The sequence below is a fragment of the Nannospalax galili genome, unplaced genomic scaffold (genome assembly GCF_000622305.1).
Source record: "Nannospalax galili isolate Female #2095 unplaced genomic scaffold, S.galili_v1.0 scaffold137, whole genome shotgun sequence".
NCBI classification, from domain to species: Eukaryota; Metazoa; Chordata; class Mammalia; order Rodentia; family Spalacidae; genus Nannospalax; species Nannospalax galili.
In genome coordinates this window covers 1,620,445-1,634,329 of record NW_008340203.1, presented here as the reverse complement: position 1 = coordinate 1,634,329, position 13,885 = coordinate 1,620,445, and the positions used below count along the sequence as shown (strand labels likewise).

At 46.9% G+C, this 13,885-nt stretch overlaps 1 protein-coding gene and 1 pseudogene across 7 annotated transcripts in view; one reads left to right on the top strand and one right to left on the bottom strand.

The window, feature by feature from the left end:
- Positions 1–5,050: 5,050 nt before the first annotated feature.
- Positions 5,051–5,716, bottom strand: LOC103735878 (annotated as a pseudogene). Its single transcript, XR_003849856.1, has one exon. The product of XR_003849856.1 is annotated as an actin-related protein 2/3 complex subunit 3 pseudogene (transcript).
- Positions 5,717–12,785: 7,069 nt separating this feature from the next.
- The window catches only part of Acly (ATP citrate lyase), a 74,884-nt gene continuing 73,784 nt past the window's right edge, over positions 12,786–13,885 (top strand). For 2 of the 6 annotated variants that reach the window (XM_008835267.1, XM_008835268.2), the window contains exon 1: positions 12,786–12,990. Coding sequence is in view for 2 of the 6 variants with exons in the window: in XM_017798711.2 (XP_017654200.1) it covers positions 12,854–12,990 (137 nt within the window). In the remaining 4 variants the exon portion in view is untranslated. The remainder of the gene's footprint in view (positions 12,991–13,885) is intronic. The other 4 variants (XM_017798711.2, XM_017798710.2, XM_017798708.2 and 1 more) reach the window with 2 other exon arrangements.

Here is a 13,885-nt window from a genome sequence, read left to right as displayed (position 1 = left end):
TCTGCCCTTGTACATCTCTCCATACCTCAGCTAGGACTTGAACTGGCAAATCTACTGCCTCACTTTCCTCAGCAGCTGAGAGTAATAGGCTTGCATCATTGGGCCCAGCTCCCATGTGCAGTTTATTATTATACATGAATTACATCCCAGTGAAGCTGTGCAAAAAAAAAAAAAAAAAAAAAAAAAGAGCACAATCAGTCAGGCATGGAGGTGCATACCTTTAATCCCAGCACTCAGGATTCAGAGGCAGGTAGATTTCTGTGAGTTTAAAGTCAGCCTGGTCTACATAGCAAGTTCTAGGCCAGTTGGGTCAACAGGGAGACCCTGTTTCAAAATGACCGAAAAAAAAAAAAAATTGCGATCAGCCAAGTGTGGTGGCACATGCCTGTATTCCCAGTACTTGGGAGGTGAAGGCAGGTCATCCTTGGCTACTTGGAAAATTTGAGGCTATCCTGGACTACCCTGTCTCAAAAAGCAAAAACAAAGAAACAAAAAACAGAAAAAGAAGCATTATGAAATACACATGTGCAGTTTAATAAGTGATTATAAAATGAAGACAGATGATTCAAGAAACACTTCTTGGATAGGAGAGCGATCTGTCTGCGACATCTGTCATCCCATTGATCGCCAGGGTTGATTGGACTGATCTAGATGGCCAGGCAGGTGTCCCCTTCTTCCCTCAACATTTCCCATGTATCCCTCCCAAAGCTTTGTGCTCAGAGAGGACTACCTTCCCTGATAGAGGAGGACTGGTCTTTGGTCAAGGGTATATGAGTAGCTGCTCTCCCCTGCTAGAACCTCAAAACAAGCTGTCAAGAAATACTTCTCAGGGCCTGGTGAAATGGATGTGCCTATAAAGGTGCTTACTACCAAGCCTGACAACTTGCATAGCAACCCTTGTCCAACATGGTATAAGGAGAACTGAGTCCTACAAGTTGTCTTCTGACCTACACACACACACACACACACACACACACACACACACACACAAATAGATAAGTAGAAAGAACTGCTCAGCAGAGCTTGGTGGTACATGCATGCAATCCCAGTACTTAGAAGGATGAGATGAGCTATAGAGCAAGTACCAGGGTAGCGAGTGCTGGATAGCAAGAACTTGTTCCAAACAAACACACAAGAAAGGAAAGAAAGAAGAAAGGCAGAAAACTGCCATCAAGAGGCTCTGGCCTCCCTCCCCAGCTCACTGCCACTTTTGCTGTTGCTGCCCTTCTCCCAGACTCCCCTCACCTCTCTCCCTGACTACCTGCAATCTCCTACGTGGGCCTCCCTGGCAGTCTCCCCGCAGCCTTCTCAACACAGCTGCAGGAATGTTTCCTTTTAGAGAACAAGTCATGTCGTGTCCTGATTCTGTTTGTGATCCAGCCATCATTCCCCATGTCATCAGAATGAAAGCTCTTCCTTCTGTATCTTTGTGCCAGTCACCTGGCCTCACAACTGTTCTCTGAACAAGAATCACCAGACAAGTGCCTTCCTTAGGGCCTTTGCTCTCTAGCCTGTTCCTCCATTCAGAATGTTCCCCTCAGCCACTTACCTGCTCCTTTACCTTTGTTTTGAGGCAGGGTCTTACTATGTAGCCCTGGCTGACCTGGAACTCAATGTGTATTCCAGACTGGTCTAGAACTTACTGTGCTCCTCCTGAATCTGTCTCCCAAGGGCTGGAATTACAGGCATGAGTCACCAGGCCTGACTATCTCCACTTTCTGATAATACTCTGTATTTACTTTATGGAGATTTTTATAGTCTGTTTCCCTAATAAACTATAAACTATACAAGAGTGAGCATCTTTACTTGTCACGTTCACTATTGTTGAGGTTTTTTCCTTTTTCTTGTTTTTTTGAGCTTGTGGACAATTTTATTAAAATGTAAAAGAAAAATCTCGGGGCTAGAGAGATGGCTCAGTGGTTAAGAGCACTGACTGCTCTTGCAGAGGACATGGGTTTGATTCCCAGCAGCCACAAGGCAGCTACGGACCATCCTTAACTCCAGTTCCAGGGGACTCCAAAGCCCTCTTCTGGCCTCCGTGGCATTTCACGACACGGGTGCACTCACATACATGCAGGCAATACACACATACACATAAAATAAAAATAATAAATAAAATATATGTAAAAAACGGAAAACCTCAGGGCAGGCAAGCTACTTGTTTATCTTGGCAGCGGACAAGAGGAAGGAGATAGAGAAATAGAGAAAAAGCTGCCCCATTTGAGTTAAGCCAGCATAGAGGTGAGCTACATGGTGGGCAAGCAGCCATATGTCCAGGACAGGAGTTTTAGAGAAAGAGTGAATAAAGCCCATATATCAGAAGAAGCACACTTTGACTCTGGCCAACATTCAAAAGAAAAGACAGCAGAGACAAAAAAGGCAGACCCAACGGAGTTTTATCTTGGCTCCTAGCAACTGTCATTTGTTTCAGGTTTTTTTTTTTTGCGACAGGGCCTATCTACATAACCCAGGCTGTCTTGGAATTCGTGATCCTCCTGCCTTAATGAGAGAATAGTTGCTAGCCATATTTTTAGACAGGCAGATAGACAGGGAAAGGGCCACTGATACCTAATAAAGATGGTATATGTCCATCTTCTTGATCTGAGACAATGACTTGGATTCTCTTTCTGGCCAACTGGTTCAAACCAGTTGAGGTAAGACCAAGGCCAGACAAGGACACCTCATCATATGAAGCCATAAACTTATCAGCTGTCTCTTCTTTGTTTAAGCTGACCAATCCAAAATTAGAGGAGGGAAACTCACTAAGACCCTTAAAAACATATGACCCTCTATGGGGGTTTTCTGAGTCACCTCTCCACTTGTAAAGGCCTTCTCTCTGTGTAAATGTGTGTATGTATCTGAATCTTCATCTGTCAATAAAGTTTGTTTGTTGCTCTCTGCTGGTCTTGAGATTTTTTTTTTCCTGCCTTTTAATACTTTAGTTGGCTGGAAAAACAAAAACAAACAAACAAAAAACCTTAGATGGTGACCATCTTTGATCCCATGCTGGTAACATCAGCTTCCTGAGTGTTGGGATTACAGGCTTGTGCCATCCACCCTGTCTCGACTGTTGTTGATTTTTTAATTTGTATTTTTCTAATGAGCCTAGAGATGTTGAGAATTCTTTCACGTGCTAATTAGCATATTCGATATATCTCCACTCAATTATTCACATCTTTTTTTTTTTCTTTTTTGTCTTTTTGAGAAGGGGTCTCCCTGTAGCCCCATCTGGCCAGGAACTCACAATGTAGACCAGGCTGACCTAGAACTCACAGAGATCCACCTGCCTCTGCCTCCGAGGTGCTGGGATTACAGGTGTGCACCACCATGCCTGGCTTATTCATGTCTTTTAGTTGTATCTTATTTGAGCTATTATTTTATATATTGTAGGATAATTTCTATCACATTGATAGTACTCAATAAATTGTTTTGTTTGTTGGTTGGCTGGCTGGTTTGTAGGTGGGTTTATGGAGACAGGACCTCACACTATAGTGTAGTTTGGTCTCAAACTCAAGGCAAGCCTTCTGCCTCAGTCTCTGGGGTGCTGGGTTATAGGTGAAAACCCCACCCTGTGTCCCTTCTGTCTTCTGCACACTACTCTGCTTTTGAGTCATCCATGTTGTTGCATGCAGCTGCAGTTCATTTCTTTTTCCTGTTGCAACTACAGTCATCCATCCCCTGCTGAAGAATAGCTGGGTCCCTTCCAGTTTGGGGGCACATCAAATTGTGCTGTCGAGACATCACGTGTTTCCTGGCACAAGGGTGTGTGACTTTCTAGGGATCGTACACTTAGGAGTGGACCCGCAGGGTCTTAGGGGTTAGGATTCTTCAGTTTAACCAAGTAGTAACAAATAGTCTCCAGAAGAGCTGCTCAAATTACCCTCCATCTACAGTAATCTCCTCTTTGGGCCTTAGTTGAGGGCATTGGGTGTCTAGCTTTATCATCCTTTGTTTTATTCCCTTGAGACAGGGTCTCTAACTGAACCTGGAGTTAGGCTGGCAGCCTAACTGGGGTTACAGACACACGTGCCCATATCCCACTTTTTACATGAGTGCTGGGGATTCGAACCCAAGTCCCCATGCTTGCTCAGCAAGCACTCTTACCCACTGAGCCATCTCTCCATCCTTCAATAGTTGGATTTCTAAGTCTCTTTTGTTCTGATAGTCTCCTCAAGGAGTCCTGAAGAAGCAGCACGTGGGAGTGAGCATCCTTGAGGGAGTATGTTAGAGTATAGAGGTTTGACACACCCACCACAGGTTCATGTGTTGGAGGCATGGTCCCCAGCTGGCTGAACTGTTTTATGAGGTGTCAGAAACTTGGATGTAAGACCTAGTTGGAGGAAGTAAATCTTCAGTAATACACTTTTTCCTTATATCGCCTCACCTCACCTCACCTGGTCCTACCCTGGCCTTGGCCTCACCTTGGTTTCTTCTTGGCTACTACAAATTGAAAAGCCTCTGCTATCCATTCCTGCTGCCATGTTATTCTGCCTTTACCTCAGGCCCAGGGCAATATATTCAGCTAATCTTGGACCAAAGCCTCGGAAACAATGAGTCAAGACAAGTCTCTCTTCCTTTAAAGTGTTTCAGGTATTTGTCACAGCAAGGAAGAATCTATATTTTGAGGAAGACAGATAAAAGCAATCCTGGTCTACATAGTGAGTTCCAGGCCAGCTGGGGCTGCAGGGAAACCCTGTCTCAAAAAAAAGTTTTAATTCTTTTTTTAAGACGAACAATACAGTTTATTACTTATTAAGTACCAGCTTAAAACTGCAGAATTTTAAATCACCCTGACAGCCTACTTCCCACCCCCCACTAGAATTCTTGATCAAGAGTTTTTTCAAGTAAGGAGCACTCTCTTCTCTCTTCCATAGGGAACTGTATGAAACAAAGGCAGAGGACTGTGTACATCCTGCTGTCAAGCTAAGACGAACAATACAGTTTATTACTTATTAAGTACCAGCTTAAAACTGCAGAATTTTAAATCACCCTGACAGCCTACTTCCCACCCCCCACTAGAATTCTTGATCAAGAGTTTTTTCAAGTAAGGAGCACTCTCTTCTCTCTTCCATAGGGAACTGTATGAAACAAAGGCAGAGGACTGTGTACATCCTGCTGTCAAGCAGTGCTGCTCAGGCTTCCTTCACTGCCCAGGTCCTGAAAGACTCTTGTTCATGAACTGTCTCTTCACAAAGCAAGTCCACCACTTGCTGGGTTTATCGTTCTGAGGGTCAAAAACTTTGTCACAAAGTCTCAGTCCAGTCTCTTGCCTCAGCTGCTGGAGGTACGCTCGCATCACTTCATCTTCCTGTTTGTTTGCAGGTTTGGCATAAATTGCATTGAGGGGAAAGCCGGGCTCTCCAGGAATGGGAAAGTTCATGATTCCCAGTGTGTACATTTCTTTCTCACCTTGGCTTTTGGAATTGCACTTTTGGAGTTTCTTTAGACACTCAGAAATGTAGAGAGTGATATAGATCAAGGTCCTGTCGGCTTCATTCTTGATTTCGTAGTTTTTGAAGAAGACATTGGCCTTGAAGTAATAGATGGCTTCATCCACAATATCTGTATCTTTTGTTTCTCGAGGAGCGGGTCCTTTGAACTGACTTCTGATGGGCAACAGTGCTATGTTTCCAATGAGTTTGGTATCTGGGTCCATGAGAGTAGAGTGGTAGGCCGGCATCCTGGCAGCATTCCGGTTTCAACCCGAAGCAACAGCATTTCCCTCTTTACATTTTTTAACAAATTATTTTAATTAATTTATTATTATTGGGTGCATGCATATGGTGGGTGTGTATGTGCCCATGCCACAGCACATTTGTGGAGATTAGAGATCAACTTTGTGGAGATGATTCTGTCCTTCTACCTTTATGTGAGTTCTGGGATTGAACATGGGAGTCAAGCTTGCATGACACATGCTTTTACCCATAGAGCCATCTCTCTGGTCCCATCCTAAACTCTTTTTTAAAATTTTATTTATCATTTTTATTTTATGTGTATGAGTGTTATGCCTGCATGTAGGTAAGTGCACCCATGTCATGCAATGCCCATGTAGGACAGAAGAGGCTATCGGGGGATCCCCTGGAACTGGAGTTATGGACAGTTGTTAGCTGCCATGGGATTCGAACCTGGGTCTTCTACAAGAACAGTGCTTGTTTTTTTGGTCTTTTTGAGGCAGAGTCTCCCTGTAGCCCCAGATGGCCTGGAACTCACTATGTAGACCAGGCTGGCCGTGAACTCACAGAGATCTGCCTGCCTCTGCCTCCCGAGTGCTGGGATTAAAGGCATGCGTCACCATGCCTGGCTAAAGAACAGTGTTCTTAACCGCTGAGCCTTCTCTCCAGCCCCCATCCTAAACTCTTAAGAGTGGATGTTGGGTAGCAACTTTGGCCTTGACACCATGACCTCTGCCTACCCTTGAGAGAATTTCCAAACAGGGAAAATGAAACAAGGAAATAATAAGCAAAAATAATATACTTGTTCTGAGATATAAAAGTCAGGGTGAGTGATCTGTGTGAATTGGAGCAGCTCAGCAGGTTCTTCATGAAAGAGGAGAGAATGTCACAGGATCACATCTGGTGTGGACAAGATGGTGGCAGAGAGTGAGAGTACATGGGGGTGATGCAGGGAAAGACCAGCCTGGTGGAGGATCTGGAGACGCTATTCCCTGAGCACGGAGGTTGCATTGCCTGAGGGATAGCTGTGTTTGGGGAAGCTGAGAGGATCTTCACTTTAGCTCCCTGGAGTGAAAAGCCATTATCAGACAAGGAGGTGGATCTCTGGCTGCTTCCTCAGAGGGAAGCCTCTTCAGGACACAGGGGTCCTTGGCTACAATGGGAAGCTGTTCAATACTGGGCAAAAGTGGGTGGTGCAGTAGTTAGAATCACCCCAGCTCTGCACAGGGTGAATCTTGGTGCATCTTTGCTGGAAGGCTCACATCCAGCTATCTCAAGGACAGAGGTGGTTAAGGACCCTCCTGGCTACATCTCTTTCTTTATTCTTCTCCAGCAACCCCCCCTCCCCGTGACTTAGATATCTCAGGCTGTCCTTGAACTGGATGCCTACAAAGAGGAATATCTTCAATACCTGATCCCCTTACCTTGACCTATGGAGTGCTGAGATTATAAGCATGCTGCTGTACCACACCTGGTGTATTCAGTGCTGGGGATCAAACCTAGGGCTTTGTGAATACTAGGCAAGCACTCTACCTACTGAGCTACATCCCAGCCCTCATTTTTTGTTTCTTTGTTGACACAGGCTGGCCTTGAACTCCTGCTGCCTCTACCTCCCAAGTTCTGGGATTACAGGTGCATTCTGCCGTGTCCAGATTGCCCTTCCTTCCTTCCTTTTTTTTTTTTTTTTTTTTTTTTGGAAATAAGGTCTCCCTATAGTCCTGGCTGGCTTGGAACTTACTATGTAGACCAGGCTGGCCTCAAACTCACAGAGATATGCTTGCCTCTGCCCCCTAAGTGCTGGAATTAAAGGTGTGCAACATGGCCAGCTTTCTTTCTTTCTATGAATTAATTAATTAATTAATTTAGTATTGTGTGTGTATGTGCTGGATAGCTTTAGTGTCAACTTGACACACCTGGGTTGAGGGAGCCTCAATTGGAGAATTGCCTCTATTGGATTGGCCTGTGGCCATGTCTGAGGGGCAGTTTCTTGATGAGTGATGTGGGAGGGCCCAGCCCACTGTGGGTGGTGCCACCCCTGGGCAGGTGGGCCTGTGTTGCATAAGAAAGTAGGCTGAGCAGGGGCCAGGGGAGCAAGCCAGTAAGCAGCATTCCTCCATGGCCTGTGCTCCAGCTCCTGCCTCCAGGTTCCTGCCCTGAGTTCCTACCTTGGGCTCCCGGATGAACTGTGACCTGGGATATGTAAGCTAAATAAACCCTTTCCTCCCCAAGTTGGTAGTGGTCAGATTATTTTGTCACAGCAATGAAGAAACAAACCAGAACAGTGTATATGCATGCAGGTACCCTCGGAGACCAGAAGAGGACATTGGATCCCCTGGAGCTGGAGTTGCAGGTAGTTGTGAGCTGCTGCTGGACATGGGTTCTGGGAACCAAACTCTGGTCCCCTGGAAGAGCAGCAAGTGCTCATAACCATTGAACCATCTTTCCTTTCTTTCTTGATGGGGTACATAGCCCAAGCTGATCTGAAACTCTCTATGTCGACCAGGCTGGCCTCAAACTTGAGATCCTTCTGCCTCTGACTCCTCAGTGCTGGAAATGCCAAGAGTCCATGTATGCACCACAATGCACACTCACTTTATTTACAAATTCAATCCAGCGTTTATTCAGTCAGTGCCTAATATGTACCTAAGCACTGGGGAAATAAAAATGAGCAAGGCACGCAGTGAAATAAGGAAGACCCATCAGATAGGATCTTCTTTTCTTCTCACCTGCAGCAACTGGTAGGAGACAGGGACAGGGACAGGGACAAGGACTTGGAGTCAGGTAATCATTACAAAGGTAAGTTGCTCATTTGCAAACTGATGCTAACACTGAGCTCAAGCTTTGCTGTGAGGAATATGTGTTAGCATCCATGTTGTCCATATAGCAGCTGCTCGATAAATATTAGCTGAAGTGGATTAAAGTCTAGGAGGAAGCCATTAGCCAGCCCAAGGCTTCTGGAACTGAGGAAGGATGCCCAAAGCCTGGGCATATAAATGGTTCTTATTATCCCCACCCCCAACCCCTCTGCCTGTTTGCAGCAACATGAACCTGTCATGACAGGTTGAGAAGAGGGTAGAGGTAACTGAAGTGGGTTTGGAGTGCTTAAGCCAGATACTAGAACTTTAAGAAAATGGGGCCCAGCCTGATTAGCAGAGAAAACTGCTCCCTTCTCACAACTACTTTTATTGTTTTTTTTTTTTTTAAATTGTATTTAGGGGGATGGAGAGATGGCTCAGCAGTTAAGAACACTGGTTGTCCTTGGAGAAGACCTGGGTTCGAACCCCAGCACCCACATGGCCACTAACAACTGTCTGTAACTCCAGTCCCAGGAGATCCAACAGCCTCTTCTGACCTCTACGGGCCTTATACGATACGGGTGCACTTACATACCTGTAGGCAATACATGCATACACATAAAATAAAAATAATAAGATTTTTAAAAATTGTATCTATTTTTTAATTATTTTATGTGTATATATTGCATGGATGTTTGTAAGTGCACCTGTGTTGTGCAATGCCTGTGGAAGTCAAAAGAGGGTGTCAGATCCCCGGGAACTAGAGTTACAAACGGTTGTTAACTGTGGTAGTTGTTAGCTATGTGGGTGCTGGGAACTGAAACCAGGTCCTCTACAAGAGCAACAGTGCTCTTAACCTCTGAGCCATTTCTCTAGCCCCCTTTTTTGGTTTTTCTGAGATAGGGTCTCATGTAGCTTGGGCTGGCCTTAAGCTCACCATGTAGCCAAGGATGATCCTATGCTTCCACCTTCCAAGTGCTTGAATTATAGGCATGTGCCACTGTGCCCAGCTCCCAACAGCTACTTTCTTCTTGTCCCTGCTCAACAGTAGTCCAATTTGGGCCCAGCCACACGTTAGCGGGGTGCTGGGGGTGTTAATTCTTCAGCAAATATTTATTGAGCACTTACCTTGTGCCAAAACCCCACTCAAAGTGCTGAAAATACAGCAAATGAAGGAAACATAAAGATCCCTATCTTCAGATACAGAATGCAGGCCTGAAGAATAATTTGTTAAAAATGGAATTGCTGGAGCAAAGGGCAAGTGCATTTAAAATTTTTATTGATGTTGCCAAACTGACATAAAAAGAATTTAGAATTTATAGTAGTTTCTTTTCCACCTGGTTGTGTTTTCCCAGGAGTAGATTTTTTTTTTTTGAGACAAGTTCTCCCTGTAGCCCCAGCTGGCCTGGAACTCACTATGTCACTATGTAGACTAGGCTAGCCTCACAGAGATATGCTCGCTTCTGCCTCTTGAGTGCTGGGATTACCACAACCAGCTTTTTTTTAAGAGAAAGTCATTATGGGGCTGGAGAGATGGCTCAGAGGTTAAGAACATTGACTATTTTTGCAGAAGATCTGGGTTTGAATCCCAGCACCCACTTGGCAGCTAACAACTATCTGTAACTCCAGTTCCAGGGGATCCAACAGCCTCTTCTGTCCTCCAAGGGACATGATATGGGTACACTTACATGCATAACACTCATACACATAAAAATAACAAATAAAATAAAATATTTTTTTAAAAAGAGAAAGTCAGCTAGGTGTGGTGGTGCATGCTTGTAGTCCCAGCACCTGGGAGGCAGAGGCAGGCGGATCTCTGTGAGTTGAAGGCCAGCCTGGTCTACATAGTGAGTTCCAGGACAGCTCGGGCTACAGGGAGACCCTGCTTCAAAAAAAAAAAAAAAAAAAAAAAAAAAGAGTCTTATTATGTAGCTCAGGCTATCCTCAAACTATTGATCATCCTCAGATTGCTGACATTATTGGCTTATCTCACCACATTCTGCTAGAAGTATGTTGTGTTACAGGTGACTTTTTTTTTTTTTTTTTTTGATACAGGCAGGATTTTATTATGTAGCCCTGGCTGTCCTGAAACTCCCTATTCAAAGCAGAATACCCTCAAACTCACAGAGATCCATCTGCCTCCTTAAAAAAAAAATCTTTACTTATTTTTATCTTATGTTTATGAGTGTTTTGTCTGCATGTATAAGTGCACCATGTGTGCAGTGCCCAAGGAGGCCAGAAGAGGGCACCTCAATCCCCTGGAACTGGAGTTATGAATTTTGTGTGCTATGTGGGTCCTGGGAATCAAACTAGAGTCCTCTGCAAGAGCAACAAGTGCTCTTAACTATGGATCCATATCTTTAGGCCCTCCATTTAGAAATTTTATTTATTTATTATTGTTGCGTGTGCACACATGCCATTGTGAGTGTGTAGAGGTCAGAGGACAGTTTTGGGAAGCTAATTTCCTCCTTCCAGCTTCACATGCGTTCTGGCGATTGAACTCAGGTTGTCAGGCCTGCATGGCAAGTGCTTTGTGTGCTGAGCCACCTCGCCAACCCAGTCTTCAGATGATGATTCTTAACTACAGTCTTCTAGGTAGCTCATTAAGACCTTGAATTGGCTGGGCACAGTGATCTATATCTGTTATCCCAGAATTTGGGAGGTTGAGGCAGGAGGATCCAAGATCATCCTCTGCTACATGATGGATTTAAGCATAGCCTGGATTACAAGTGATCCTGTTTCAAAAGTGAAACAAACAGGACTGGAAAGAAAGCTCAGGGGTTAAGAACACTGGCTGCTCTTGCAGAGGACCCAGGTTTGTTTCCCAGCACCCACATGGCAGCTAACAACTGCCTGTAACCCCAGTTCCAGGGGATCCAGTTCCACCTTCTGGCCACTGTGGGCATTGCATGACACAGGTGCACTTATATCCATGCAAGCAAAACACTCCTACACATACAAAAAAAATAAATGAATGAAAAAATAAAACAAGCAAAAACTTCTGAATCGCTTTTAGGGTCTGAAATTGAGTGACTTCGTGGGAGATAGTTTCTTTAGAGAAGTGATCCTGTACAGAGATCTACATTATTTGGGTAGGTTCTTGGTAGGAGTGAAGTTCAGTCACTGTAGAGGTAAAAGACTCTTCAGGAGCAAGGGGCACAACAGCAGGTAAGCTGCTATTTCAAAAGGATGAATCTGAGGGAAGGGACCAGAAAATGACATAATCAAGGAACACACTCTGGTGAGGCAATGCGTAGCAAGTTCAGCCGCTCAGATGCTGGCTGCAAGTGGATTGGGGGGTGGGGGCGGTGTTTGGGAAAGTGCTTTCCAGAACAGTGTTGTAACATTGTTGCAGGCATCATTTGAACTAGGGTGTTTGCCAGGGGCACAGACTTGCTGATTTCCTGCACCCTGGGCTGATGCATCACCTGAGCTGATTAGTGAATGGTCTGGCCTCCTTCCCGGAACCTGACAGTTGTTAGATTCAGGGAACAGAGACCTACAGGACTAAGGGGCAGGTGGGAAAACTCGAGTATCGAATTGGAACAGTGAATCTATGTCCTGTTTTCTAAGGCTGTCTGACTTCACATATTCGGCCCCACAAGTTAGCAGGCATTTGTTAGACTGGGTGTTTCAGTTTTACAGGTTAACAGATAAGAGAGAAGGGATAGTTTATTGCTTCTAGAGTCTTCGTTTGAAGTTGGGGGATGGAGTAAGAGGCTGGGCAGGGATGGCTTCAGTCCTGGCCTAGAATTCCCAGCTCCTCTCTGATCTGCGCTCAGTTGAGCAGATGAGAGGGACCAAAGGCATTGGGACTGGAGCCCTCACTAGCTCACCTATTTTCTCCAACTTTTTCTTCTTTGGGCAGTCTGATAGTCTGGCAGTCTCTCACTACCTAGTCCTTGAGGTGGGTCCTAGGAGCAAGAGGCACCACCTCGTGTGAATGGAAAATATATCCCGCTGCTTCAAAAGCAGGGCTAACCCACTGGGTTTGGTGTGACCGCTTACAAGCGCCTGGGCCTGTTTCTCCCATGGGAGGCAGGAAGGAGACGGCAGATCCGGCAAGAAGTACTACCGCCATTTGGGCTAACAACCCCCTCCCTCAACTACCCCACCCGAGTGGCTGGTCTGCCCAGCCCCTGAAGTGATCAGGCCACAGACCCCAGCCGCGTAGGTTTTCCCTCCCAGAGCAGCCCAGCCCATCTCCCGATCTGAGGCTCCGCCCTCGACCCTGCCTCTGCGCTGCCGACTTCCAAGACTACAAGTCCCATCAGCCCGTTGCCCGCCCTTGAGGCGGGGCCACCGCGGCAGCGAATGGGGAGGAGCCTGGAGCTCAGGCTAGCAAACGCTTGTGTCCAATCGCCGGGCCGCTCGGTCTGTGAGCTGATGGGGGCGGGGAGGAGCACTCCTGGGCCGGGACAAAAGCCGGATCCCCGGCGGCTGCGGGCGGCTGGAGCGCTCCGGGGAGTCGGGCTGAGCTGCCGCAGGCGGAGGGAGAATCGGGTTCGGGCTTTCGCAGAGAGGTGAGTGCAGGGGCTGCGTCCGCGGGCGAGACCCCCGGTTCCCGCGGAGCTTCCTGCCTCCTCTCAACCCGGAACCACCTCTCGGCGCGCTGGCTTGGTGCTCACGCGCCGTCTCTGCATCTGCTTGCAAGTTTTGGGGGGGATCTTGGCTTTAGATTAAGCTGCGCAGCACTGCTGGCCGCGGGCCGAGTGTCTACACCCTCCCAACCCCTTTTCTGTTCCTGGGAGTTTGCACAGGGCTTGCCGCCGACCTTGCCTCTCTTCCCTCCTCCAGATCTCCTTTGCGGTCTTGGCTCTCCTCAGCTCCACCCAGGGGCAGCTCTCGAGCCTCCCCGTCCTTTTGGGGGCCACTTTTTTTTTTTTTTGCCCCATCCGGGTTCCCTCCCGGATGCCGGGGCGGGAAGTAGAGAAGGCGGTGGCGACTCTGGCCGCTCAGAAGCCGGACTCAGGCCCGTTCTCTTAGTTCTGTGGAGAATCCATTAAACTCCGTGTCGAAGTGTTGGGAGGGAATCCGCCGGGCCACGCGGGCCGTGCTGCCCCAGGGTGCGAGGACTTGGCGCTGGAAGGCCTCTCCCTGCCAAGGGTCCATACCCTAAACGGCAAACGGTCGGGGTGCCCTGGAGTTTGGACGAGGCAAGCTCCTGGTGTGTGTGTGTGTGTGCACGCGTGTGTGCGTGTGTGTGTATTTTGAGGCAACCCTCACCCTTAAACGGCAAACGGTCGGGGTGCTCTGGAGTTTGGACGAGGCAAGCTCCTGGGGGGGGGGAGTGGTGGTGGTGGTGTGTGTGTTGAGGCTACCCTCGCCCTCCTTCCCAGCCTGGCAGAGAGTTTGAACGAGGCAAGCTCCTGGTGTGTGTGTGTGTGTGCACGCGTGTGTGCGTGTGTGTGTATTTTG